The sequence below is a fragment of the Nothobranchius furzeri genome, chromosome 10 (assembly GCF_043380555.1).
Source record: "Nothobranchius furzeri strain GRZ-AD chromosome 10, NfurGRZ-RIMD1, whole genome shotgun sequence".
NCBI lineage: Eukaryota > Metazoa > Chordata > Actinopteri > Cyprinodontiformes > Nothobranchiidae > Nothobranchius > Nothobranchius furzeri.
This window is the reverse complement of record NC_091750.1, coordinates 58,911,682-58,938,627: the sequence shown is the minus strand read 5'-3', so window position 1 is coordinate 58,938,627 and position 26,946 is coordinate 58,911,682. Positions and strand designations below refer to the sequence as shown.

At 42.7% G+C, this 26,946-nt stretch overlaps 2 protein-coding genes across 6 annotated transcripts in view; both read right to left on the bottom strand.

The window, feature by feature from the left end:
* LOC107386829 (rap guanine nucleotide exchange factor 6) overlaps positions 1–3,349 on the bottom strand; it is a 153,487-nt gene extending 150,138 nt beyond the window's left edge. For all 3 annotated transcript variants that reach the window (XM_070555838.1, XM_070555836.1, XM_070555839.1), the window contains exon 1: positions 3,074–3,349. In XM_070555838.1, coding sequence (XP_070411939.1) covers positions 3,074–3,148 — 75 coding nt within the window. In that variant the 5' untranslated portion in view covers positions 3,149–3,349. The remainder of the gene's footprint in view (positions 1–3,073) is intronic.
* Positions 3,350–7,281: 3,932 nt separating this feature from the next.
* The window catches only part of fnip1 (folliculin interacting protein 1), a 33,586-nt gene continuing 13,921 nt past the window's right edge, over positions 7,282–26,946 (bottom strand). For 2 of the 3 annotated variants that reach the window (XM_070555826.1, XM_070555827.1), the window contains exons 4-18: positions 26,753–26,853; positions 24,926–25,000; positions 24,748–24,830; positions 23,988–24,071; positions 21,898–21,969; positions 20,032–20,167; positions 18,861–19,062; positions 18,543–18,628; positions 14,136–14,282; positions 12,155–12,324; positions 10,198–11,848; positions 9,936–10,101; positions 9,659–9,859; positions 9,450–9,565; positions 7,282–7,693 (exon numbers count right to left, since the gene is read on the bottom strand). In XM_070555826.1, coding sequence (XP_070411927.1) covers positions 7,615–7,693; positions 9,450–9,565; positions 9,659–9,859; positions 9,936–10,101; positions 10,198–11,848; positions 12,155–12,324; positions 14,136–14,282; positions 18,543–18,628; positions 18,861–19,062; positions 20,032–20,167; positions 21,898–21,969; positions 23,988–24,071; positions 24,748–24,830; positions 24,926–25,000; positions 26,753–26,853 — 3,369 coding nt within the window. In that variant the 3' untranslated portion in view covers positions 7,282–7,614. The remainder of the gene's footprint in view (positions 7,694–9,449; positions 9,566–9,658; positions 9,860–9,935; positions 10,102–10,197; positions 11,849–12,154; positions 12,325–14,135; positions 14,283–18,542; positions 18,629–18,860; positions 19,063–20,031; positions 20,168–21,897; positions 21,970–23,987; positions 24,072–24,747; positions 24,831–24,925; positions 25,001–26,752; positions 26,854–26,946) is intronic. The other variant, XM_070555828.1, reaches the window with a different exon arrangement.

The window sequence follows — 26,946 nt, the reverse complement described above, 5'->3', positions numbered from 1 at the left end:
TGTACTTACCATTTTTAATCAATTAAGAGTCTCATAAAACACGACAGCAAGTCTGATCACGTATAAACAATAGAGTCACTTCCCACTTCCTGTGCTCATGTCCCGTGTGATGTTGTGACTATCGTGCAACTTTCCAAGAAGCGCTCAGCAGCTCGGCTCGGCGCGGCACGTGTGACCATTTAACTTCCCAAACCTGCAGCGCGTTTGTCTCTGGTGTGCCCAGGCTTTAAAGAACTTATACATAACACTAAATAAAGTAACTAGTGAACTCCAGGGTTCACTGGGCCAACTGAAGTTTTTCTAATCTCAACCATTGGAGGACATTCTGTTTTCTCCCGAGTCCGCTGCAGAAACTATAGTTAACGTTGAGGTATAATCCCTCTAATGTGTCCTGAGTGTATCCAGGGGTGTCTTGCCAGCAGGGTATGCCCAAAATACATTTCTCCTGGAAGGCATTTGGGAAATATTTAGATTAAATATCCAAAACACCTCAGCTGAATCCTCTCAACATGAAGGAGCGGCTCTACTTCGAGTCTCTCCCGAATGTCCAAGCTCTTCGTCTTAACTCTAAGGCTGGGCCCAGCCACCTCACGGAAGAGACACATTTCTGCTATTTGTATTCACGATCTTGTTCTTGCAGTCAATGCCCACAGCTCATGACCATAGGTGAGGATTGGGACAAAGACTAACCGGTAAATTGAGAGCTTTGCTTTTAGGATTATCTGCCTCTTCACCACAACAGGCCGGTTCAGTGTCTAAAGTTGGGCGATGCATGAAATTTGTCAGTCTCCAAAAAAGAAAAAGACAAAGGGCCCTATATTCACACAAGTGACATTTAGAAGGCCCGACACACACTGGGCGCAGCGCTCCTCCAATCACAATCATTCTTACTCAGTTTGCAGAGCCAGATTATGAGGGTTCCTCATGCTTGAGATTGATGATTTTTCAATTTCATTGGCCATTTAGCAATATACTGTGCCACAATTTGGTTACACATGAAAATAGTGGGTGAGGCATCTGACCTAACAGTCAATACTGTAAGCTTTTGCGTTAGCAGAGACCTCAGCTATAGACTCAGGTAAGATGTTGATCAAAAGTCTGAAGCTAATCTGAGGATAAGAAAGGGATGCATCGAAAGAAATTTTGAAGATTTTAGCGGTATATTATGTTGAACTGTGGATATAAGAGTTGCTGTGGACCAACTATTTTATTTGAATACTTTTAATGGACCGTTGTGGAAGAAAACAAACATTCATTTTGTTCAAGATGGTTTTCTTCTTTCAATGGCATGAGGCTTTCAACAGTGAGTTAAACATTATTTTGGATTTCTGAGTGGCTTGACCAAAGTGTTTACTGTGTCTACAGTTATAGTTGTATCCTCGATTGGCATAATTATGTATAATATGTATATCTACATAGAACAAGTGTTGCAAAAAAATACTCTTGGATGTTTGTACATGTCTAACTCATTCATTAAAAAAAACGAACATCGAAGGGCATGTACAATCACAACTGGTTGATAAATTCAACCAATCACACAATTTTACCGTCGATCTCCCGCTCCCTCCTTCCCTAACTTGCGAGCAAGACCTTAAGATACTTAAACTTCCCCACTTGGGGTAAGACCTCTTGGCAACCCCCCCTTCTGGTCAAGAACTGGTATTCACTTAAATTTTCTGCATCCTTTTTATATCACTTTTGTAAATAACCTCTGTTGACCATCACAAATAAAATATTTTGCAGTGAAGCTGAATGTATGGCAGGAGAAAAGACCTTAGCATCCTTAAAGGGCACCACTATGACATAACTGATCTTTTAGACGGTTTACTGCAACCCCTTTGAGAATTTCCCCATCTGACGTGGATTTGAAGATAACTGTTACATCCCTAGTGACTCCAAACTCAAGACCAAATGGTGATTAAACTTAGACTCATTTGTGTTTGCTCAAGTTTTGAGCATTGAGAGTTAATGGTTTTATCTGTTGAAACATGACGTGATTAAGCTTTTAGGCATCCAAAATCCAAAGATGTATTAAACACCACCTGTAAACAGTTATGTTGTAGTTGTACCAACTTTCTTCGCCACTGTGGACAAAACACGGTTGTTATGGTTTACACAAAAGCTCTCTGTAGAGATGTAAGAGTCTTTTCTCCCAGACTATACGCCCACAATCAAACGGAGACCAGAGAGTTTTTCTAACGCCTTGAAGGAAACAGAGCTTTCAGTTTAACCATGTGTCTGATAGTCCTTGTGTCCAAGTGTTTGTACTTCAGGAGGATTACCAGCAGTCCAACATGGAAAGGAGTACAGCAAGAGCTATTTTGGGGGTCAGAGAGGTATTGCAAGCCAGCTGTGTTTCCATGGCTTGATGAAGGGAGGGGGCAGAGTAGGATAGAGGAGGAGGGATGGGAAAACAAAGCAGCAGCAGTCATATTTAATTGGTGTCACTTTGGAAAGGTTCACACCAACTTCAGGAATAAAGCACGAGTTGTCTGATCAGATGCAGAGGTGGGACTAGGAACAGAACTTTTTTTTTCTCTCAACCAGGCACATCTGGCCTGGCCCATGACCCGCACTTGTATAGCACCTCTCAGAGTGAGGACTCCAAAGCGCTTTACACTACAGTGTATCATTCATCCATTCACACACTGATGGTGATGAGCTACGATGTAGCCACAGCTGCCCTGGGGCGCACTGACAGAGTCCACCCAGCCTATATTGAAAAGCATCTCATTCATTTACTTCCTGGCCTTTCATATAAAATTCTTATTTCTGTACTATATTTACTACAAACTGCTCAATTAGTGCTGCAATGAAAGTCTGCTAGCTAACTCCTGATTATCAACGTGGTTTTTTTGTGTGTGCGTTTAACTGTGTACAGAGTGTACAACATTTGATGGTGTTAATTTACTGATTTGCTCTACTTAGAAGAGTAAAAGTTGCTACTTGGTGATTCAGTCATACTTCACACAGAGCTTAGAACAGCGGTGATTTCTCTGAGGGAAAGCAAAAAGTAAGATTTTCCTACAGGAGAGAGGACATGCTGAGTAAAGGAAACGGTGGATTTGATTACCTCTGTCGTCCGGAGGGAGGGCGGCTTCTTCAAGGCAGCCCTAAAGTTATATTCCATGGCTCCGGTCATTTTCATAACTTTGGTTCAGACCCACCTCAGGTCTTATAATCCTTCCTTTGCGCTTTTCCCAAGCAAGAGTCAACACAATTACATCCCCGGTGATGTTCCTCCTCGCCCCGCCGAGCGTGGAAGGAGTTAATTCCAAATCCACCGGAAAAGAGAAGAGGAAAAAAAACTCTTTCACCTACGAACTCGCTGTTTACTCCGCGTGCGAGAAATGGTTAAAGGCGCCAAAGTGTGACAGAAAGTCAAGTATGTGCGACCCGTTGGTTTTAGTTCGGCACATCCTTGGTAAAAATAAATATCCAGTTTAGTAATTCGCGTCAGTCATAACCGGGAGTTCGGATTTTCATCCCTCCTCCAGGAGAGCTGACGACATCTGTTAGCCCGGCCAGGTGGTGCGTTCACACTCGTCGGAAATTAGAGAATATTGTGAAACAGGCGTTGCATGAATCATGAATCAAAATTAAAAGTTTTAAATTAGTGAACTTAAACTTTTTCTTGTTTGGCTGAAACACAAATATTGACTTTTAAAAATATTTAATAAAATTAAATAATAGCGAGAGTTGCTATTATGATGCCTTCTGTTGAATGGCAAATAAATACAAAACAGTTAAATACACTGTAAGGCTACCGTTATTTAGTAGGAAATGAACATACGAGGTATTTGGTTATTTTAATTGAGTTGTTTTTATCAGATAGCGTGTAGTAAGTTATGTCTTAATCAGTTAGTTACTCGCATTTTATTGAGTTCAATTTACTCTTTGAAAATCGAAACATGATAATTACTAAATGTTTTATTGTATTTGTTTGTTTTTTTTGGGTCAGTTTTTGCGATACCGCAATTCAACTGTTGCTCATCAGAAGGCAAAATACATACAGTATTATGATTAACGTTTTAAAGTTTGAAAAAGAAGAACATTTTTTATACATATAGTATTCAAAATAAAAATCACAAGGTGCCTGGCAACCGCAATAAAAAACATAACAGTAATAATTTAATAAAATGTAAAATAAAAACTAAGTAGAAGAAAATTAAAATTGGTAAATGAAAAAAAGAAAAACAATGGAGTACAAAAATACAAAAAATGATAAACAGTTCACACACAAAAATATGTAAAGGATTCTTAAATATAGCCTACATATAAATGAATATTTGAATTTAATTAAAAAATGTTTAAATGATTTTTGTTTTAACTTTAATAAAAAAAAATATGTTTTTGCTTTTTTTGCAAAACCAAATACGTCACATTCACGATAAAATAACGTGTTGTAGTGTCATAATATAACCACAAGAGGGCGACAAAGTTCCTTGATACGTAGAATCTAATTCCATTGAAATTTAATTGAAAGATGATTAGGATTTAGACATATTTATCACTGTATCCATAAGTCCAGAAGAGGAACAAACCTGCACTTCACACAGCTGCATGGGCAAAGTAGTGCAGTTCTATTATATTTCATATATTTTACCCAGGAACTATATATTTAGCCTCTGTACTCTGCTAGATAACCTCAAAGCTTGAGAGCCAACAGATATGAATAAAGTCAACCCAATAGTGATGAATGCAACAAGATTTATTACATTTTACATTTTTCGGTTACTTTTATAAAGGTTATGGGACTTGGTGCAATTTTACAGTTGTGACGATGTGTCATAAAGTAGTCCCAAGTCTAAAATGGTGCCTGTGATTCATTTGTGTTACTTATTATTTTCACTTTCACTCAGTCAGTATGAGTATTGAGGTCACCAAGCAGAATTAGAATCAATATTGAGTAATTATAATGGGTTTTTTTTTCCCACACACAAAGCTAGTGGTTACCATTCATCTACATTGTCTAATGCTAAGCTAAAGGGGTACTGCTGGATCAGGGCTGGTTACAAATATTTTTTCCCTACCTATCTAATGGGGAATATGGCAACAGACATTTTACTTTGGGGCGCAATGTCACCAGAAACCCAAAGAGGGTCATATTTGTCAACATTAGCCAAAGATAAGATAGTTAACTGTTTTGTCCTTGTTGACCCCTTGCTGATATTTTCAGTTAATATTATTATATTATTTTTATAATGTAAAATTCAACTGCATTCTTGTTTTTAATAGTTATGGAAGTTTTTAGGCCACATGAATGTTGCACTGGATGTGAAAAACTCATGTGCTCGTGTGTGTGTGTGTGGCTCAGCTTGAAGAGGTACATGAATGCATCACACACTAACATGCTTTTCTCTGAACTCTTGAAAGAGATGCTAGAGATTATCAAAACCTAGGATTTTAAAACTACCATGTCAGTAAACGCAGCACCTCATTCAATGTATTTGTGGCTCGTCTGCTTCGATTTTTCGTTAGAATTCAGAATGTGCAATAAGAAAATGAAACAAACACAATTATTTTGGTTTGTTTTGAAATAATCTACTTTATTAATCACCATCTTGATGTTTTGGTCTATTGGTGCTTTAATGCACTGCCTCAGCATGGGCACTCCTTATCTTGTTGCATAACTGTGGTGCGTTTGTGTGTGTTATGTTTATTTTAGCTCCTCATCGCATAAGACATGTTGTGATTCAGAGATGCATGGTCTTTTGTTCATGTTTACTCTCTATATCCTGTTCACACAAAAAAATAATTTTTTTTATCACAATTAATTTTGCTTTCTTTAGTTCTGGGAAATAAATTTTATTTTCAAACATTTAAACTTGTCTTGATTTCTCTTTGATTCCACACCAGTCAGCGTCTCCACAGACTTGTAGTTCTCAGCATGTTTATTGCACAACGTTCCCAGAAAATTGGGAAAAAAGAAGAAAAATAAATTGACGTTTCATAAAAGACATTCTGCACAAACACATGGAAATAACTTGAGAATGTATAGTTTACAGAAACCGTTTCGAGTATGAGCAACTAAATAATTTATTCATATACAAAGAGGGAAAAGCAGATAAATATATATATATATATATCAATAGTAGTTGTCATGTACAAAATGTAGCAGAGCATCTTTAATACACATCAGTATGAATTTATTCACCTCAACAGCAAAATGAGCTTTTCCAAAAAAAATAAAATAAAAACTGAAACATTCATGCTTCTTCTCTGTTAAGACTTGGACTTTAATCTGGTTGTGATTTAGATGAAAAGGAAGCCAAACACTGTCCACTTTTCAGGGCTACAGTGGCAGTTTCCATAGCAACACAAAGGCTTCAAAAGTAAAAGAAAAAAAAGCTGATTTGAAGATTTCTTAAATGATTTACTGGCTGCAGGCTTTTCTATGTTGTCCTTTTTATTCCCTGCTATTGAAAAGACAAAATATGAAAAAAATAAAATAATCGAGCATAGAATTTCTGTAATTTAGTTATTTTATGGATAAAACCGTCATCAGAAATAAAATTAAAAACTGAAATAGTGTTAAATCAGCACATATGCATCTAGGAAAAGGCTCCTAGTCGCCTCTGTCTCAAGCACTGAAGCCGTAAACATCATATAAAGGTGACGGATATAAAAATGAAAAAATACTTCAGCATTCCATTTGAAAAATACACTCAAACAACACGAGTTAAAGCTTTTCCACAGTATTACAGGACCCGTCTCCATCACCGTGTAATGCAAAAATATATATTCCTTCCTTTATTTATTTAATTTAAACAGCCTTCCCTTTGTTTGTTTTTAAAGAACACAGCATAGAGTCGACACAGTTGACATTCTGATTAAAGTTCTTATACATTTACCTCAGGGGGTTTCTATGGAGCAGCTGAAGCAGCCCATAATACAATCTGAGGTAGAGCTGTACCTGTGATGACCTCAAAGCCACATTTAGCTATTGTATATACATAATCTGTAAACTAAAAAGGATTTAATTACTCATATGTGGCCAAAAGAGGGGAAAAAGCTTCCAAAGTCAGGTGAGCGTCTCATTTAGCCAAACAAATAAATTACAGAAAACGGTGGTTTGTAAACAAGCAGAACAATATGGCATAAATGGGTTTAATATCTGTAACTCAAAGTTTTTATGAAAATACTCATTTCCATTTAACCCAGTCCTTCACTTCATAATGCCAAGTTTAGATTGTACAGGTAAACAAAGGAGTTGGAGAGTTAAAGTTCACAGTTTCCTCGTGGTGTGCATCAACAGTTTTTATTTATTGTGGAAGAAACTTGAAGTCTTTGGCTTTTATTTCCCAAAAATAATAAAACAAAAGTTATGTTCAAATAAGATTCCTGTCATACCAGAGTTGCTTCAGTCATCTGCTGAGCCTCACTCTGTTCCTGCTCTCTACCTCCACCTAGTGGCGCCACGTCCACATCGCTCCACGGTCTGAGTCCATGAAGATGGGCGACGCTCCAGCTGGAGGTAAACTTCACCATGTAGGCCATGGAACCATGGAAGGGGGTCAGCTGTGCAGCATGGACAGCTGTATCTGAGGGGCTGGAGTGATCCCGCTCTGGTCCGACTGGTCTCCATACTGGTTTAGACCTATTGGTGCAGTTTCATAGTAAGATCTGAGCAACGTACGGGGAGTGAGTGCTGGCCACTGCAGCCAACAGAGGAAGGTCGCTGGACTCGATTCTGTAGAAACCAGAGAATAAACAGTTTCCTTAAAAGCAACAAATACACTTCAACACTTTAGGCTTTTGCTTTCAAACTGGTTGCAATGGTTCTTGAGCCACAAACTTGGGAAACTATTCATGGACAGCAGTCTGCAGCCATCCGCTGAGCAGAAATCACACATAAGAGCTTTTGTGGTTGGGTTAGGAACGCTGGTTTATGGAAACAGCCGTTTACTGCGCCGGTAGCTCATTTAAAAGCTAGCAGTCAGCATTTTCAGTTCGTCGATCATCAATAAAAAGCACAAGAAAAAGAAGAATTTTGCTTTATGTTGGTATCACTGCAGGGCCCGGAAGTAAAAGTAAGAGAATGTCTTTGAAGGCGAAGCAGAGCTAAAACCGGAGTGAACTTCAGCGCGGCCTACACTCATTTGAGGGAGCTACAGCAGGCCACAAAATCACGAACTGATGGTCACCTGATGGTGTTGCTACTGGCCAAGTAAGGAATAATATTTTTTGTCCAACAGGGTGGATTTGTTAAACTTGTTGGCTTATTTAGTATCAGTTGGCTCATGTTGGCATTAGCTCGTTGTTAGCACTAGCTACAAAGGGGTTGTTTAAGACAGCTGTATTGGTGGTTCCCAGAATATCTAAAATTAGGATGGGAGGCAGATCTTTTAGTTATCAGGCTCCTCTCCTGTGGAACCAGCTCCCAGCTTTAGTCCGTGAGGCAGACACTTTGTCTACTTTTAAGACTAGGCTTAAAACATTTTTATTTGATAGGGCCTATGTTTAAAATCTGATGTTAGCCTAAATCTGGACAAGTGGGGGAGTAGAGGGAGGTGGAGTGTACAGTCGGTAAAGACGGCTCTCCCTTGCCCTGCCTCCAACATGCCTACATCTAAATAGGATAGATTATCCAGAGTTATCTCTGTAGTTATGCTGCTATAGGCTTAGACTGCTGGAGGATACACTGACCACTTTTCACACTCTACTACTTTCTTCAAGTCTGCTCTTTAACTGTACTATTTTCTGCAATTTCAGCTGTTAACTTTGTTTTCTCTCTAAGTGTTTTTCTCCCCAGAAGAAGCTACGATGATGTTCTGCTGAGCTGTGGTGGCCTCATGGAGGGGGCCATTGCCTAGCACACTGCTGCTAACCACTTAAACATTCTCCCTCTCCTGATAATAACTTTTTGCTTTCCTTGACATTGGATGTGCTACTGCTAGTTTACCCGTTTAATTATAGATCCACTAGGATAAATACAATAAAGTTTATCTTTCACCATATAGAATATTTACTAAGAAATCACAATATAACTATAGACACATTGTGTGTGTGTGTGTGTGTGCGTGTGCGTGTGTTCTGTCTTCTCGATCCCCAGTGAGTTGTGGAGGATGGCTGCTTATACTGAGCCAGGATTCTCTGGAGGTTTCTTCCTGTTGAAAGGGAGTTTTCCTCTCCACTGTCGCTTAATGCTTGCTTAGTATGAGGATTGCTGTAAAGTCACTGGCACTAGTCAGTGACTTGATGCAATTTGCTGGGTTCCTTATATAGGAAACATTATTTCTGATTGGCTTAATGAACTGACCTGAATTGGAATGTTTATTATGTGAAGTGCCTTGAGACGACTCTTGTCGTGATTTGGCGCTATATAAATACAATTGAATTGAATTGAATTATTTCCACTTTCAACCAGTGGGAGAGACAAGTGGGAAACTTATTAAATATTAGGAGAGGCCAACTATAGGCTGGAGCAGTAAAGGTTAACAGCTTACCCTAAAACCATGCCCAGTTCCTTCACGTGGACTCTCGTCTGGCCCTTCAGATACTCAGCAAGCATCTTACTCTTAAAGTAGATCTCCTGAAGTCGGTCCTCTAGGTGCATTATGCACTGAATACGACACAAACGAGACTGGTTATAAACAACTACCAGTTTAGAACTGAAACACTTAGACATAAGGAAGATACTGGGCTGTAAACATACAAAGTTGGGTGAGAGGTTGAGTTTGTAGAGCTGGTACGTGGACTGCAACAAGCTGGCGACCAAGCTGGACACCAGAACTTCTTTCCCCAGCTTGTTCACGTCTGTAGCTCGTCTCTGGCTGCTGGCCACTTGTACCGTCCACTTGTCCGTGTCCGCTATAATGCACACGGCCTCGGCTATGGGCTCATCCAGTACAGGATGCTACATTGACAAACACACGCGTAATGAAATACACAAGCAAAGACGAGTCTACCGAACTGAACGACTCTGGCTGTACCTGAACAGTGTGGGTTAATTCCGTTACGAGGCTTTGCCGTAGCTTCTCGTCACTCGGGATGCCGTGCAGTACAAAGTCTGGAACGTAGGTGCGGCAGTAGCCTCCAAAAAGAGACCAACCAAAGTTGGCAATGGTAGGTTTTGAGTAGTTCTCTACTAACTTTGCCCTGTCGAACAAAACTTTTTAGTTGGTTTTCATTACTGAACACCAATTTATAGGAAAAAGAGAAAGTGTGTGTGTGTGTGCACGCGCATCGACTCACCCAGGGAAGGGAACCAGAACTTCCTCCTGCCAGTCCTCCGTCTCCTCGCTCTCGCTGTCTCCCAACGCGCTGTCCGAGCTCTCATTCCGAGGTATTTCCCAGTCATTGACAGGAGCCACCTGCTGTTTTTGGTCCTTTCCGTTGTTGCTTCCATCCTGAAGAACAGGGACGGAAAACACGAGATCCTTGTCCTGCTTGGCAGGACAGCTCTTGCAGCAGCAGGAGTCAGAGGAGTCTGTAGAACTACACCTGCACCTTCTGAGAACACCAGATAAGGCGTCTCCCCTCCTGCTGGAGTCCACGTCTCCACTACTCGGAGCCCTAACCGTGCTCTGAAAGCTGTGATCCCTTAGATCATGAATCCGAGACATCCCTGATGGATTTAGAGGTTGGTTTTGCAGATTGTTCATGTTGGTTGCCTCCTGTTTGCCCATGTAGTCTATAGTCCTAATCTCCACAGGGTTCTCTGGACTGAAATACTCGTCAAAATCGTCCATACAGTTCCCGCTCCACTGAGACATCTTGCTGGACACCCGCTGCAGAGCTGCGGTTTTCTTGGTCTGTTTGGCTTGGTCCCCAGATGTGCTGGTCCTGCTGGTGGGTGAAGCTGCTCCTCTGTGCTGCTGTTGAAGCTGCAGATAAGGTAGCAGTTTTTCCTTGGAGTGTTTCCTGTGCTTTCTGATGTCCATCTCTACTCTCCGTCGCCGACTTTCTGTGTCTGACTCAGGGGACATGGAGTCCCCGATGAGGAAGGTGACTTTTGTTGCTGGCTCCTCCCCGGCCAAAGCCACGTGTCTTGTAATAGCGTTCCCGGGTAAAAACGGTATAGGCATTGCTCCAGCCAGGTTCTTATCCGGTGGCTTCTTCTCTAAAGGAATTCCCAGCGGTTGAAAAGGCAGACCCCCTACTTTGGCATCCACCCCCACCTCAGCTCCAACACTTTTACTCTCCGTGGCGACTGAAGGGAGGGACAGACTTGGAGTGGGTGTGAAGGAAGAAACAACTTTAGTGTTGCTCTTGGTCTCTGCGTCCAAAGCACAGCCCGGCTCCCTGGACGAGGCTGAGGCAACCTGCTGCACCGTTTCCAACTTGACCTCGGGGGCCCGCGGGCTGCCGGCCTCCCGTTTCAGCTCCCCAGACTCATCTTCTGCAGTCCTGATGACGGAACCCACGTCCTCACCGAGCCTCGGCTGAAGAACGCTGCTCCCGGACCCTTGACTGTTATTTCTGTTCTCCTCGTCTTCGTCCTCATCATTCTCTTTCAGTGGATCCCTGGAGCTGTTCTCCACCTCCGTGTCCGTGTACGTGCTGCTCTGGAGGCTGTTGTCAGAGCGGTAGCTGCCGTCTTCAGCCTCAGTCTGCTGACTGTGGACACCTTGGGACAAATAGTCCCCGCTGGGTTTATGGACAGTAACCAGAACATAGTCCGACTCCTCTACCTCTCCCCTCCTGAGTGAAGTGGTAATGAGGGAGCCGGGCATGACAATGGCCTCATCTTCAGCGCTGTCCAGCATATGGGTCTCCAGCAGCTCTGAGCAGCGGATGAAGTATGTGAGGACATACAGGAGTCTCTGGACCAGCTCCTGACGACAGCCAACCACCACCGTCTTCGACAGCCGTACCGGTGACCCTATGGCCCCATAAAGGTCCCCTACACACAGAGAGGACAAATCAAAACCCGTCCTGTCTCTTTGTTAATGTCAACAACATCCTTAAAAAATGTTTGCACACTTTTAGTTTCCTGTTTTGGATGCAGTTTCCAGCTCTGAACACTAGGTGTCACCCTCGACTCATTTCCTAAATGTCTGAAACTCAAACTTTTAGAGATCTTTTAAATATTTATCAGTTGCAAATATCTTGATGCTGTAACGATTAATGACATCACAGGTTTCACACTTCACTCCCTTCCTTTGAACGGGAGATGAAATCGTTGAATCGTGACGATCAAACGTCTCACCGAGCTGAGCCCAGAGGGGGTTGTAGGGATGCGTCTTTGCCAGCATGTCGACGCTTTGGGAGGAGTGTTTCTCCAGGAAGATTTTGATTGGAGGCTGCCCGTTGGGCATGACGGTGGGCACCCAGGCCAGATGATTGGTCAGGATGGCGGTTAATAATGCAGGAAGGAACCTGGAATGTGGGATGCAGCCGGGTCAGAAGAGAACAAAATACCAGATTATACTCTAAACTAGATCACTTCCTACACAACATACTTTGTGACACACACACACGCACGCACACACACTCATTTCTTGGTTCTGACCACAAGTGTCTACTTCCTTTCCAGTCTCATGACTCACAGTAATGAACGTCTAGTTTCAACACGTGCCAGAATACAGAGCTAGCATCAGCAGCCATCATGGGATCACTCATAGGGTGCCTCGTAAGAGCCGTGATGTGATACAGTAAAGTGGTTCCCATAACAACGTGACACTCTGCTGAGTCAACGGCACATAGATGTGGCTGGGTGTAAGCTGGACTAACCAGTAGTGGTGGAAACTTCAACATCCAAACAATGATTGTAAAAATAAAACAAATGGTCACACAGCAGACCGTCTGTTTTCTTAGTCAACAGCTAAACAGCAAACAAGGAATTATTGTCCCCGTTTGTCGTACGTTTTAAAGACGTGTTTCACTTGTTCATTCAGTACTTTTGCAGTGGTCTCTAGTAGGAATGGATGCCTTTTAAGTTGTTCTCGGGGGGTGGGTAACAACACGACTCTACCACTGGCTCCATTTGCTCCGCAACAATGATGATCTCCACAAATAACACAAACCTGAAGGAGTGATGCTGTGTGGTGGAGTTGCTAATGCTAATGGTTAGCTTCTACTAGCCGAGACTTTCTCTGCGGTTTCCTGGATGCTAAAACAACAACCTTTCCTGTCGTGAGTCAAGATGGGTGAGTCCATGAATGTTAAGTGACAGTGTGACGTAGATCTGTCAGACTTTTCAAATCCTAGCGCTGCACCGTCTATTTTCTATCAGAAGCTAATGCAGGAGATATGTGTAGGAGACTATTTTCATGTTCAGCCTGCATGAAAAACTCTGAGTGACTGATTATAATCAGAAATAATTATTAAAAATGTTTTTTTAAGTGTTCCACACCTCTTAATCTTCTCAAGTAATGTTTGAACGCATATGTACCTGTAATGAATATTTAAAACAAAAAAGGTAGCTCTTAATCCTCTATGATCAACAGCTAATTAATATAAATGATGTGATTTTGCTAATTAGAACCATTTAAAAACGTACCTATAATGTCTTGTATAGTAAACAGAAAAGGCACCGGTTTTCTTGGCCCACACAAAAGGACTAAATGCATTTCGGTTGCAGGTAAATTAACTCCAATTTGATTATTTTTCAAAATTAAAGCTGTTAATAGAAATGTTGCTGCAACTCCAATATTTACATGACTAGAACAACATATTTTAAAACATACTTAATGATATATTAAGTTTTGTTTCTTGAATGCTATTTAAATAAACTGTAGTAATGTTCAACAAAGCTCTTGTTACCAATTCACATTTGCACAATTATCAATGGTTTGAAATGGTTTTGTAACGGCGACAATAAGCAGTTAGAGACAGGCAGGGACCTTCTCATTCACATAAAATGAAAAGAGGGGGGGGGGGGGGAAACAGTGTGTGTGCGTGCGTGCGTGTGTGTGTGTGTGTGTGTGTGTGTGTGTGTAAAGATTTGTGAGGGAGAGAATAAACAGTGAGTGTGTGTGGATCTGCATGTGTTCCTCTGCTGATAAGTTTGAAACTGAAGTACGAGCCATAAAAGATAAGAAAACAGTGAGATTATGGAAAGTTTTAAATGTTATAAATCAAAATGATCAACTTTATGAGCACTTAAACATTGGGATGGAATGGTTTCATTGATTTAAGTCCAAATCTTGTGGCATTTACGAGGCATTTACAGTAATAAAACACTCAACTGGTTCTTGGAGGCCTGCTCCATTAGTGAGGAGAACTCCCTCATGAAGTGACCGCAAAGCTGGTTCTTCTCTGATGCTCCAGACATCATGGTCAACCAGACGGGCTCGGCCACGCGGGGCATTGTGTAGAGGTCGCAGATGGTCATCCTGGAGCGATGAGATTTATCAAATGAGGTATGAAAGAAAGACAAGGAACGAAAAGGAGGAATTACAGGGAACGAGGGGGGAAAAGAGAGAACAGACAGATTATTGTCTCTGAGGGAAAACAAAGGCGATCTTAGTTCACAGAGCTTCACTGTCTGCACTGAGGCCATGGGAGACCCTCATTGTGTGTGTGTGTGTGTGAGTGCGTGCGTGTGTGTGTGTGCGTGCGTCTCAGCTTGGGCATTTGTCCACTGAGGAGGACAGGAGTTTTCCATGGGACGTGGGGTGTTGGTGAGCCTGTCTCGGCCACAAGCCAAGCTTTTACACAGGGGCAGGGGGAATCTCTGCAGCATGAGCAACGTGGAAAAAATGTGATTGAAGTCTAAAAACTGGAGTCTATGCAGATGATCAAAAGTGTTAGAAGTATGAGGAATCAACCATGAATGATAAATGATAATGATAAAGGACTCCCACTTGTATAGCACGTCTCAGAGTGAGGACTCCAAAGTGCTTTACACTACAGTGTATCATTCATCCATTCACACACTGATGGTGATGAGCTACGATGTAGCCACAGCTGCCCTGAGGCGCACTGACAGAGGCGAGGCCACAGAGCACAGGCGCCACTGGTCCCTCTGACCACCACCAGCAGGCTAGGTGGGTTAAGTGTCTTGCCCATGGACACAACAGCAGAATTCTCAGTCCGGAGCCGGGATCGAACCTGCAACCTTCCGATTACTGGACAACCCGCTCAACTTGTTGAGCTACTACTGCCCCACAATTGTCCACAAATCTCCCTGTGATAATCGGCTGCGATCAGCTCTGGTGATCAGTCACAAGACATCGAAGTTTTGCTGATAAGGACTAAAACCCTCCAGATCATCGATTGTGTCGAACTGAAAACTCCAATGGCTCTCAGGCTGTAAACAAGGTCGACTCAGAACCTTTGACTGATAAAGAAGCCAGTAAAGTGAGATGTAAAGACGGGCTGAATGCTGAAACGTGACCTTCAGGGTCATTCCAGAACTTCAGTTATTTTAGGATGAATTACTCGCCTCTCCCAAAAATATTTTAATTCAAAAAAGAGGAAGACTCCAGTCCTTCTTATTTATGGGAAACTTAAAAAAGAAGACATTTAGTAACACTGCATTTTATCATTGCAAGGACTTCTTTTTTTAACCTTGTGGTTGGTGACGAAACCGTTAACGTTCCATCTAAAGGACCATTTGAATAAACTCCTTGGTTTGGAGGCAGGACATGGTCATTTGTAACATTTGCATTTGTGAACACTCAGATGAGAAATTATTCCAAACTAGGGCTGGGCCATATGACCTAAAATCAACATCACGATATATTGAGGATTTCACCGCGATAACAATAAATGGACGATAACTACAGGTATGCGCAGAAACATAAGTTGTCCCCTAGATGGGGCTGTCACATGTATTACGGTGGTACCCTTCTTAAAGGGACATGAACATCGCCAACCTACACACATCTTTTCATTCTTTTAATTATCAAATTTATTGACATGGGAAAAATTATCTCGATAAGAGTCAAAAATTTCGATAAAATTTTCGATTTATTGCCCAACCCTATTCATTGGTGTTCCGGACTCTGCCCTGAATCGGCTGCAGGTTGTTCAGAACGCTGCTGCCCGGTTCTTGACGGGTACACACCGACGTAGCCACATTACCCCTGTCCTGGCACATCTTCACTGGCTCCCTGTCATTTTCAGAGTGCAGTTTAAGTTACTGACTTTTGTTTTTAAAGCACTCAGTGACCTGGCACCTCCCTACCTCTCTGCCCTTCTCACTCCATATGTACCCACTCGCACGTTGAGGTCGGCTGACCTTTTGCTGCTGTACACGCCGCGGATGAGACTCAAATCGCGGGGGGATCGAGCATTTATGCATGCTGCCCCAAAGCTATGGAACTCATTGCCCATTGGAGTTCAGCAGGCTCCATCTCTGGCGGTTTTTAAATCTCGTTTAAAGACCCACTTTTTCACTTTGGCTTTTAGACAGTGACTCGTTTTAGTGTTTTATTGTATCTTTGTTTTAATGTGTTCTTAGTATTCATCATGGTTTAACTGCCTTTGATTGAGATTTTTATCCTTTGTTTTAGCTCCTTGTAATGGTTGTGTTTTGTTTTAGCCTATGCAGCACTTTGGGCAGCTCCCATGCTGCATTTTAAACGTGCTTTATAAATAAACTATGCTATGCTATTCATTTACTGATAGGGTGGAGAATTGAGCAGCGACTGGAACCAGGACTAATTTGTTCACATTTTTAATTCTAATTTCTAGTTCTGAATTGCCGAGTACCAACAAGGAATCCGCCAGAAGTGTTAGCGTTATGCACAATCATGGAAAATATGCGGAGGTGTTCTAAAGTGTAGCTTAGAAATTCCATGGAGAAGTTCAAACGGTGTTATCAAGCCAGACCTTTGGTTAGCCGGCTCATTTAAAACATGTCAAGTTTTCTGACCCGGCCTCTTGAAATGACCAGAATCAAGAATCGCTAGGAACCGGAATCAGATTTGTTCAAATTTCAAACGATGCCCAACCCTATTTACCGTGAGCTGGGATTAGCATTTAATTTATGCAGCGACTGTTCAGGTGAACCTACAAACTCAATGTTTTATCAGAAATGAAACCATGTGAAGCTGAAACATCTGGTTGGATTATGTGCCGGTTTAAAAGGTAAAATAAAAAAAAACTAAAAGATGACCAGATCAGCATAAAAATTGTTACTAAAATATAAATGTAACAAAATGTTATTTATACAAATAATCAGCCAGCCAATCAAATCCAAGCTTGTAGAATTTGGTAGTTTCCATCTGAAGTGCTTCACGTGAAGAGACTTGTACCGCGTTTCTTTCACAGTTGCTCGCAGAAGACTTGAACTTCAACCTTGTTGTCTTGATGATTCAGAGCTGCAAGCCCTGACATCCCCCCCCACCCCCCCCCACCCCCCCGGGAGGCTGGAGTGACTTTTATGTACACACGTCTCTGCTAAGTAAGCACCTTATCTTTGCCAGCATGTGTGCCTGTCCTCCCTCCGACGACGTCAGAGCCACAGAACCATGACAGAAATGAAAAATGTTCCAGTTTCCTATTGTAATGTGCCATGATGTCAAACCCCGTTAATGGCATGGGCGGCTAGCTTTATACGTGGCTGCTTTCTGGGGGTGAGATTTTATAGATATTTTTGCAAGTCCCGGGCACAAGCGTTGCTCCTGCTGGCACTCGGTGTTTACTATTCTGGTGCTTGCTTGTGACCAGAGTCTGAGGTAGATAGGGTTGCCACTTGGGCAGCTTGGGTTGCTGCAGCCAGGTGTCAACAGGCATATGACCGCAGCAATGTGGACATCTCCAGCTAGTAGCTGCCAGCATGTGCAAGGGGAAGAAGCAGTGGAGACACGGGGGTCCGTGCACATAGATCATTTCTTTTATGAGCGGATGAAATCAATATAAGGCTGCAGCCATGCACACTTCTGCAGCCTATAATGTAAGAATATTTAGATTTTATGATAGTGGTCACCAAAAGAATAAAAGTCTGAAGCTTCCTTACAACTGATGACTCCAAAAGACCTAAATTAAAAAGACCTCTTTAAATTTAGCCTGCCTATAGTCATGGTCACAATGTAGAAGCCATCAATTAGTGGGCTTCAATTCAACATTTTTCATAATATTGCAGTGATGTCTGGGGTTTCTATATCTGGAAAGAGAAAAATCTGGCAAAAGAACTTTTTTTAAGCAGAAATTTGGATTTTGTTGTCAGAAGGCACCCTCTAGAGGAGGACAAAATGTATTGCACCTTTAGCCCATCTCCCTACTTGCGTGATTGCAGCTAGAAGCAACGCGCAGAAACGTTGCCAACTCTGCATCAGTCTAGGCACTTCCACAGACTTGCACATGCGCTCTGTGATTGACATCTGTACGTGAGTGGATGTCCAACGCTATTGGCTAATGCTGAGCGGGGCTCAATTCACACTGCATGAGACTCTACGGGTCAGGGGAAGCTTTGGCAAAAATATTTTTGACATTATATCACCGTACAGGGTAAGAATGTCTTTTATGGATTTAAAAATAAAAAATTGTACATAATTTCTGAGAGGGGGAACACTCTGGACTGCTGCTTTAAAGGCAGACCATAGAGAATGTAGCATAGATAAGTGTATCTCCATAAAAAATGTGTTTGCGACAAAACACGGCGTAAAATTATTTCTTTGTTAAAAGTGAAGAAATGTGTGTTCAACCTGAACTCGTTGAGTCCATCGACCATTCGGCTGTAAGCCAGAGCTCTCTGACTGGCATCTGCTGACCGTCGGCTCATCTTCATGGCCTTGAGAGTGACACAACACACATGCACTTTCAGATATTTGGCACTGAAGCTGGTAAACAGAGGAATTCATGAGGCAGGAGATGCAGAAAGGAGAGAGCTGAACGGTCATGAACAGACATGAATAAACTGAACCACAAATATACAAGACATGTCAACGAAGCCCAACAGCAAAAAGGACAGAATGTGGTTGAAACAAGAAATAAGGAGAGCAAACACATGTGCATGAATTTACCTGCTCAATGGCACTCTTGAGTTTGTTCATGTGGCTTTCAAACAGAGGGAAGTGGGAGAAGAAGAAGTCGAGGAAGCGGCTGTTCTCTTCAGGGTTGGAGGACAACGTAAAGATGACTCCGATAGCGATCTTCTTCTTCCTCATCACCCCGAGGCTCTGAGATCCGCTTTCATCGGACATGTTGAAGCTCTCCTCCACCGACCTGATCAGAACAGAGTCCACAGGGAGTCAAATTCAAAGGGCAGGAACAAAAGTCAAAGAACTCTAATTTCACGGCAAGTGAATAATAAACATACAATTAAAAATGAGGTCAAAGGAAATAAATAATTCTGTCATTTTTAATGCTGAAGCTGGTTTACATGATGCATTGGTGCTGCTGTGCTGGAATGAAGGGCAGATTAGGGAGGCTGACAGCTGAGTTCACAGGCCAGAAAACAGCATCCTGTCTAGTCGCGGCGCTGTTTGTGTGCAGTTCTTGGCACATAGCACACGTGTCATTTTCCCAGCTGCCTGCTGGACTCTGAGGAAGTCCATGTAGGATAAACTTTACAGAAGCCAGACGGAGGCCCCGGACAGGGACTCCAGTGATTGGGAGGGACTGTGAGGGCTGCTATAGGGGAAGTTGTTCGTCTCCCTCTGATTAACATATCAAGTGTGGGATTGTGCGAGTATTTGAGCTGAATAGTAAACACACTGAAAAGTTATTTTGAAGAAGTCTGTATAGATAAAAATAAAAATATGTAGCAGTTGTTCTTGTGAAGATTATGATTAATATTAGGTTGAAAATATCGATACATTGAAATATCGTGGAATTTCGTGTTACGATACAGAATCGACATTTAAAAGCAGAGTTTTTTTTATTAAGAATTTAGATGCAAACATTTACAGGATTTCTTTTGTGTGGTGCAATTCAAACTCCGACTGCTAGGTGGCAGCAGTTTTTACCGCAATCATTGAGATCTCACTAGAACACCGGATGTGTCTGGGAAGTGTGTGGTCCGAGTTTTCAAATGAAAGTCAGTCGTAAAATTGCTTTTAGTAACGTAACATACTGCATTGTGGAATAAAACATATCGCAAGATTCTTGTCAAAACACGCCCAATTTTAATTTTCCTTTTTGGTGCATTAGACGATTTAAACGTGTGTTTGCGTGGGGGACTTCTCGTCTCACCATCGAGGGAAGACACCGTTCTCCAAGCTGGTGGTTTGGCTGCGGAGCCATCGCCGTTGGTAGCTGGACGCACAGCTGCTGGTCAAAGAGGAGCCGGGAGACGGGAAAGGTGTGATCAACAGGCTGCTCAACGAGGCTGGAATAAGGGAGAGAAAGAAGAGCAGAGAAGAGGAGAGATGTAAGAAAAACAAAGAAAACCAGAATGAGCAAGAGATGGATAGAAGGGAATAGATGGAGGGGGTTGTGGGTGCCGAGAGTAAAAGGACAAGAATGAGTCAGACTACAAATACGTAGGGTTACACACACACACACACACACACACACACACACACACACACACACACACACACACACACACACACACACACACACACACACACACACACACACACACACACACACACACACACACACACACACACACACACACACACACACACACACACACACACACACACACACACACACACACACACACACGGAGAACTGAAAAGAACAAAGTGTTTTAATGTGGCAGAAAGAAAAGGCCCTTGAACACATTAGTGATCCAAGAAACTTGTTCCCTTTTTGCCCAGACACGACCTCTAATTACTGAACAGCTTTCATATCAGATGTAATATCAGCCAGCAGTCACATGCTGCAGCAGCCCAGCTTCACACCAAGCTTAGCATGATAACAAAAACCTGCACACACACACACACACACGGAGTAAAGGTCCCCGACTACAGGGTTATTTACCACCCAGGCAGCAGGCACGGATCAATGGTCACATGAATCATGTTGACGATGTGTGATCTTCAGTTTGTGTGTGTGTGTGTGTGTGTGTGTGTGTGTGTGTGTGTGTGTGTGTGTGTGTGTGTGTGTGTGTGTGTGTGTGTGTGTGTGTGTGTGTGTGTGTGTGTGTGTGTGTTAAAACAAGCCTAGAAGCTGGATAAAGTGAATATGTATGCTGATGAGCCAGCAGAAGCCTGTGTGTTGATGAGGGACGTGAATGTTTGCATGTTGGTGTCAGCGTTGGGTCGAGGACTCATCGGCATCGACGCGGCAGGGTGGTGGAAAGCGCAGCTGTGAGGATGATGCCTGAATTAGAAGCTCGTTTACTAGTAGCTGGTTTTGAGAGCTGCTATATTTAATCACCTCCATGTGACCGGTCGTGCCAACCGGACGTATTGATGTTTGTGAGGGGAGGGGTGAGGGCAGATGTCAGATTCTAAATCTGTGGAAGTTACATAAACATCTAAAATACCCTTTATACCAACAATCACTGATTATTCTTTCTCGCCTCTGTCAGTGCGTCCCAGGGCAGCTGTGGCTATATCGTAGCTCATCCCCACCAGGGTGTGAATGTGTGTGTGAATGGGTGAATGACTGGTTGTGTTGTAAAGCGCCTTGGGGGGTTCCAGGACTCTAGAAGGCACTATATCAAATACAGGCCATTTATAATTTTGTTTTCGTGCTTTTTAATGAGAGTCTCTTCTTGCCATCAGCCTTGCCTTGGAACAGGACAGAAAGCTCTGGCATGAGTTTCTCTGCAGCACAGAAGTAGCGCTTCTAGCTAAGGCCCTCTGGTTAAACTTCCTGGTGGTTATGCAAGTCAAGCTATAGCAGGTAAACCACAGGAGAAGCTGAGAGAAAAATACACTCAGCTACATCACACACATTCTAGAGAGGAAAAAAACCCTGAAACTATTTTTAGAAGCTCAGGTTCGTCGTGCAAGATGTGATGTATGCGTGTTGGTTTTTGTTCTCTGGCACATTTTCATCTTCAGGACAAACTTGGGTAAGTTTCAGATCTCAGCTACGGGACTGAAAGCTGCTGCAAGTGCAGGTCAACCCTGGCTTTGAGTGCTAGTCTCATTAACGGACCTGATCTGGCGATGCCGCTGTCCCTCTCATCGTGTGGACCTCGGCCTGGCATGTCCATCGGGTGACTGTGGCCTGAAAGGAGGAAGAAGAAGAAAAAATAAGTGAGATGGCAAGAAAAAAAGAAGGACACTAAACGATGAGAATGAGTTAATTGTGATGAATAAAACCAAGCACAAACCCACTCTTAGGTTTGTTTGACTGTAGTGGTTACGTAATTGATTCATCCCACATCCGAGCTACAAGTGCCAACTCTCCCGCTAAAGGGCTGATTAGCACACGGAACATTTAGCAACTTCTGTAACAGGAAGTTTCACTGCTGGGAGTTAATAACTATCAGTGGGAGTCAGAGAGTGAGGTCATGCAACCAACATGAGGAAACTTGGAAAGCTCACACTCATTTAGACACAATTATAGAAAAACCTCCCTGTGGATGTCGCCCCCAATAGTCCCAACCCGTGAAAAAAGGTAGCAAAAGCAACAAATGAGCTCTGTAATTTAAACCAACGTGAACTGTGTTGCTGCTTTAAGGTTAGTTACAGATGTTTATGATTAGTACCAAATTCGTTTAGTAGCATTTAACCAAGGCAAAACGAGTGAGTCGAGGCATAAAGTAACTCTTATTAGTGAGGAAAAAAATAAAATAATTAAAAGCGAATGTGGGAAGGCCGTGGCCTCACAGACTGGATTTCAAAAACACAAAATCCAAAAATCTTAAACATATGTAGAAGAGAACAAAGGAAGCACTGTACAATAAATACTGAGAGTAATCTGGGCCAGATGTTAAAACAAGTCATCGCTTTTGCTTTTTTTTTTTTTTTTTTTTTTTTAAAGACTATTAAGCTGCACTGATGTGTAAGATTTCTCCTAAATAAACAAGCTTAGACAGTTATAAATGACCGGTAAAGTCTTAAAAGTCTACTTCCCACTGCAAACAAAGCCTAAAACATTGCATAAGAGCTACAGACAAAGACACGCTGGTCAAAGCAAGATTGAATGACAAGGAAAGGAAGATACACTACAGCCACTAACACCTTTCCCCATGCAGCTGATTAACATGCAACACATCTGGGTCACATACCACTGGCTGGCATGTTTATGATTTCCTTAAAAAAATCTACTGGTTAAAAAAATAAAATGAGGAAAATGACAGAAATGGTTTAATTCCCTTGTGACCACTGAGTCATTCCAAATCTAAACGTCCTGACGAATCGAAACGAGCTTCTTTTTTTGTTACAAGATGAAAAATACTTCTCAAGTTTTGCCAGCCTGAACTAAATGACCCAGGTCAATCATCAGACATGCCGTTTCTGGCTGCTAACCACCACTAACCCCGGGTTTCCACAGGAGCCGTCAGCAGCACGTTACTGCAGCAGCACGTCTTGCTCGCGTAAGCTGCTGCTTGGCCCTTCCCACGAGACGCGAAGCAGCAGGGGAGCAGCTGTCACCGACAGAGCACGAAGTCACACGAGTGACTTCGTCAGTAAACACAACAACAAGCAGGAGAAAACTACAACATGGCTCCAAAAGTTTTGTGTTTTATGTTCTGTCCGTTTTATAATCACCAACACGGACCTGAAAAACAAAGGAGACCGCTAGCTAGGTGATAACTTCTCACGGGGCCGCACAGTTAGTAACTTGTCTTAAAAGTAAAGCAACCGGAAGGCAGTACGTTCTTTATTCTGAAAATCTCGGGAGCTTCTCTCCATTTCCGTGTCCGATTTCCTGTCTTTCCTTCCCCAAAAATGTCGAACTTGACCCGTTTCAGAGGCGTCGCGCGTAGAAAATAGAACCGGCGCGTAAAGGCCGCGACATGCTGCTCCTGAGACGGGGCCGACTCGCGCTGCTGACGGCTGCTGACGGCTCCTGTGGAAAAGGTTCTGTTGACCACAGCGGTTCCTATCAGAAGCTATGACGTGCTGCTGCAGTAACGTGCTGCTGACGGCTCCTGTGGAAAGCCGGGGTAAGATTTTCCCACTCATGCACGCCACACTAAAGAGTCACATCCTGAAAAACTGCCACTACTCCAGCTACAGCCTCTGTGCATACATGCAACTGGCGCACAGCGACTGTGGCCAGTGTTGAGCGCCAACCTGAAAAGAAAGAGGCGCTCTTGATGAGGCGCAGCGGGCCCTGTTCAGAGAAGGCCCGTCGAGGGCTGCAGAGCTGAGAAAATCCTGGGCCACAAACAAACAAATGGAAGAGAGAGAAAAATAAAGAGAGAGAGTAGAGGGGCAAAGAGACAAAAACATGAACCATGATTAGCGAATGAACGGAGGGGGAAAGCTAGAAGTATCCAGCGGTCCAACCATCTGGTTAGTTACGGGAGATTTTTAGTCTGGAAGGAAATCGGCTAAACAAAACAGCAAGCATCGCTCACAGAAAACACCGTTAACACATTTTATTATTGTACCATTATCCGGGCAGGGTGTCAGAGCCACTGAATCAAAAGAAACTTCATACATAACAGGACAGAACTGACCAACATTCTAATACTACTGCTTCTACTTTCTGAGCCGGAGTCAAAAACTCCAAACTGTTGTGTAATGTTGAGAAACTGATAACGGACATTCGTCACCAGCAACGAGTGCTGTCATGAGACCGAGGGAAGTAGCAAACACGTCAGCAGTGTTTGAAAGTTAAGTTGACTAAGCCGTTTTCGCTCAGAAATCGTGTGGATTTTAAACGTTCTGCTCACAAGACGAGTGGAAACTTAGGTCAAAGATGTTGGACGAGCCTTTCCGGCGTAGTTTGTTTAAATGGGAAAACTCCTAAAATAAAGGTATAATGACCTAAACAGGAGGAGAAATCACATATGGAAGGTTTGGTGTGGTGTTAGGTTGCCTTGGTTACCTAAAAGACTGCTGGGCCCGGTGTTTTGATCTGGCCTTAAGGTATTGCTCTCCTGTCCGATAAACTCCAGACTGTCCTGTAGCCTGTGGGGATTAAACAACAAAACCACCCAAAAAGAAAAATGTAACACGACACTTTTATTATTGAAACTGTGTGTGCTGCGCATGCGAGTGCTTACGTGTTGAAACTGCCGTACACACTGCTTCCTGTCCTGGCGGTGAAGACCTTGCTCAGCATCAGCTGAGGTGGTGATCTGACGTTGGGATAACAGAGGAACAAAGATGTGAGCATGTGAGCGTAACCCTAATGAGTCTGTTTACTGCAGACGTTCTGGTTTATTAATGAGGGCTGCACTCGTGCACAGTCCACAGAACAACCACCTGCAACCGTGGGATGTAAGCTACTGCTTCACCTGCAGTTATCCTTCCTTCCTGTTTATTCACTTAGCTGATGCTTTTATCAGCAGTGCCTTAGAATGGTGAATACAGCAACGTAGTTAAATGACCCAACTTGCATGTTAGAGGAAACCAAAGCGCCCGGAGAAAACCCCACACACGCACAGGGACAACATGCTAACCACGCAGAAAGGCAGCAGCTGCAGACATGGTCGTGTACTTGTTCAGTAGAGATGTAAGAAAATATTGATACATTGAAATATCGCGATATTTTGTGTTATGATACTGAATCTACATTTAAAATAGTACAGGGTATCTGCAGGTTTAAGGGAGCCAAATTTAAGACTTTTTAAGACCTTTTTTAAGGCCACTTTGACCAAATTTAAGCTTGTCGTCATCTTCCTCTGCTTATCCGGGTACGGGTCATGGGGGCAGCATCCCAACTAGGGAGCACCAGACCGTCCTCTCCCCGGCCAACTCCACCAGCTCCTCCGGCAGGACCCCAAGGCGTTCCCGGACCAGATTGGAGATGTAACCTCTCCAACGTGTCCTGGGTCGACCCGGCGGCCTCCTGCCGGCAGGACATGCCCGAAACGCCTCCCCAGGGAGGCGTCCAGGAGGCATCCTGACAAGATGCCCAAACCACCTCAACTGACTCCTTTTGATCCAGATCCAAATTTAAGCAATTTTTTTAATTAATTTTAAGCTATAATTTACAGCTATTGCCTGGAACCGGTGCTAACCACGTCGCGAACGTGGGATTAGCCATCCAGTTACCATTAAACTTGCACTTCTCCATGGCGCAAGCTCCCACTAGCTTAACCAGCTAACGTGCTCATCTAAAAATAGTCCCCTTTCACAACCAACTGAATGTGTATGGTTCCGCTTACGCCAACATCGTACACAAAAAATGCTGAAATTCACGAAAATGTCAGAAATAAAATAATCTAGTTTATTGGGTCTTTGGTAATTTAAGACCTTTGGAAACTGTATTTAAGGATTATTTGTCATTTTTAAGGATTTTCAAGGCCTTAAATTTGGAAAAGTAAATTTAAGACTTTTTAAGACTTTTTAAGGACCCGCGGATACCCTGTAGTATTTTTGTTATTGAGACTTTACATGTAAACATTTACTGCATTCCTTTGGTGTGGTGCTTTACCGCCTTTATTCTGCGTCTTAAGCCCTTTCTGAAGACACGGTGCTGATAAATCAAGTTGTTGTGCCTCGCTTGGTAGTAATATTGCAGTAACTGTCTGTCTGATCACTCATATACAACCTAACCCTAACCCTGGTGGAAATTGATGGCATTGTTATGTAAAAACGGCTTTAGAAGCCTCTGAACAAAGTTTTCGAATCAAATTCAGTCTTGAAATCACAAAAACCATCTGGCTTTTGGTGTTGTGATATCGAGTCGCAATTCATATCTCATCGCCAGATTCGTGCCAACACACACCCCTATTGTTCAGTCACAGAAATCCTAACAAGACTTAGATATAAACACAGATGTTTGTTCCCTTAGTCACATGAAACTGATTTTTCCAAATTTCCAACGTTATGAATATTTTTAAAGTAAAAAAAGACAATTAGTCACTGGTTTATTGCTTATTTACCTGATCTGGTGGATTTTGAGAGTGGACCCTTTATAGCTCATGGCTACGGAGCCAAACATCATCTCCCCCAGCATTACTACATCAGAGGAACACCTTGAACCCTGAGGAAGAAAACAATGTTTTATTGCATTAACCTGAAAAAGGTCAAGTTTAGACTATCCACTTGCAGCTTTTGGACGCGTGTTGTTACTGCA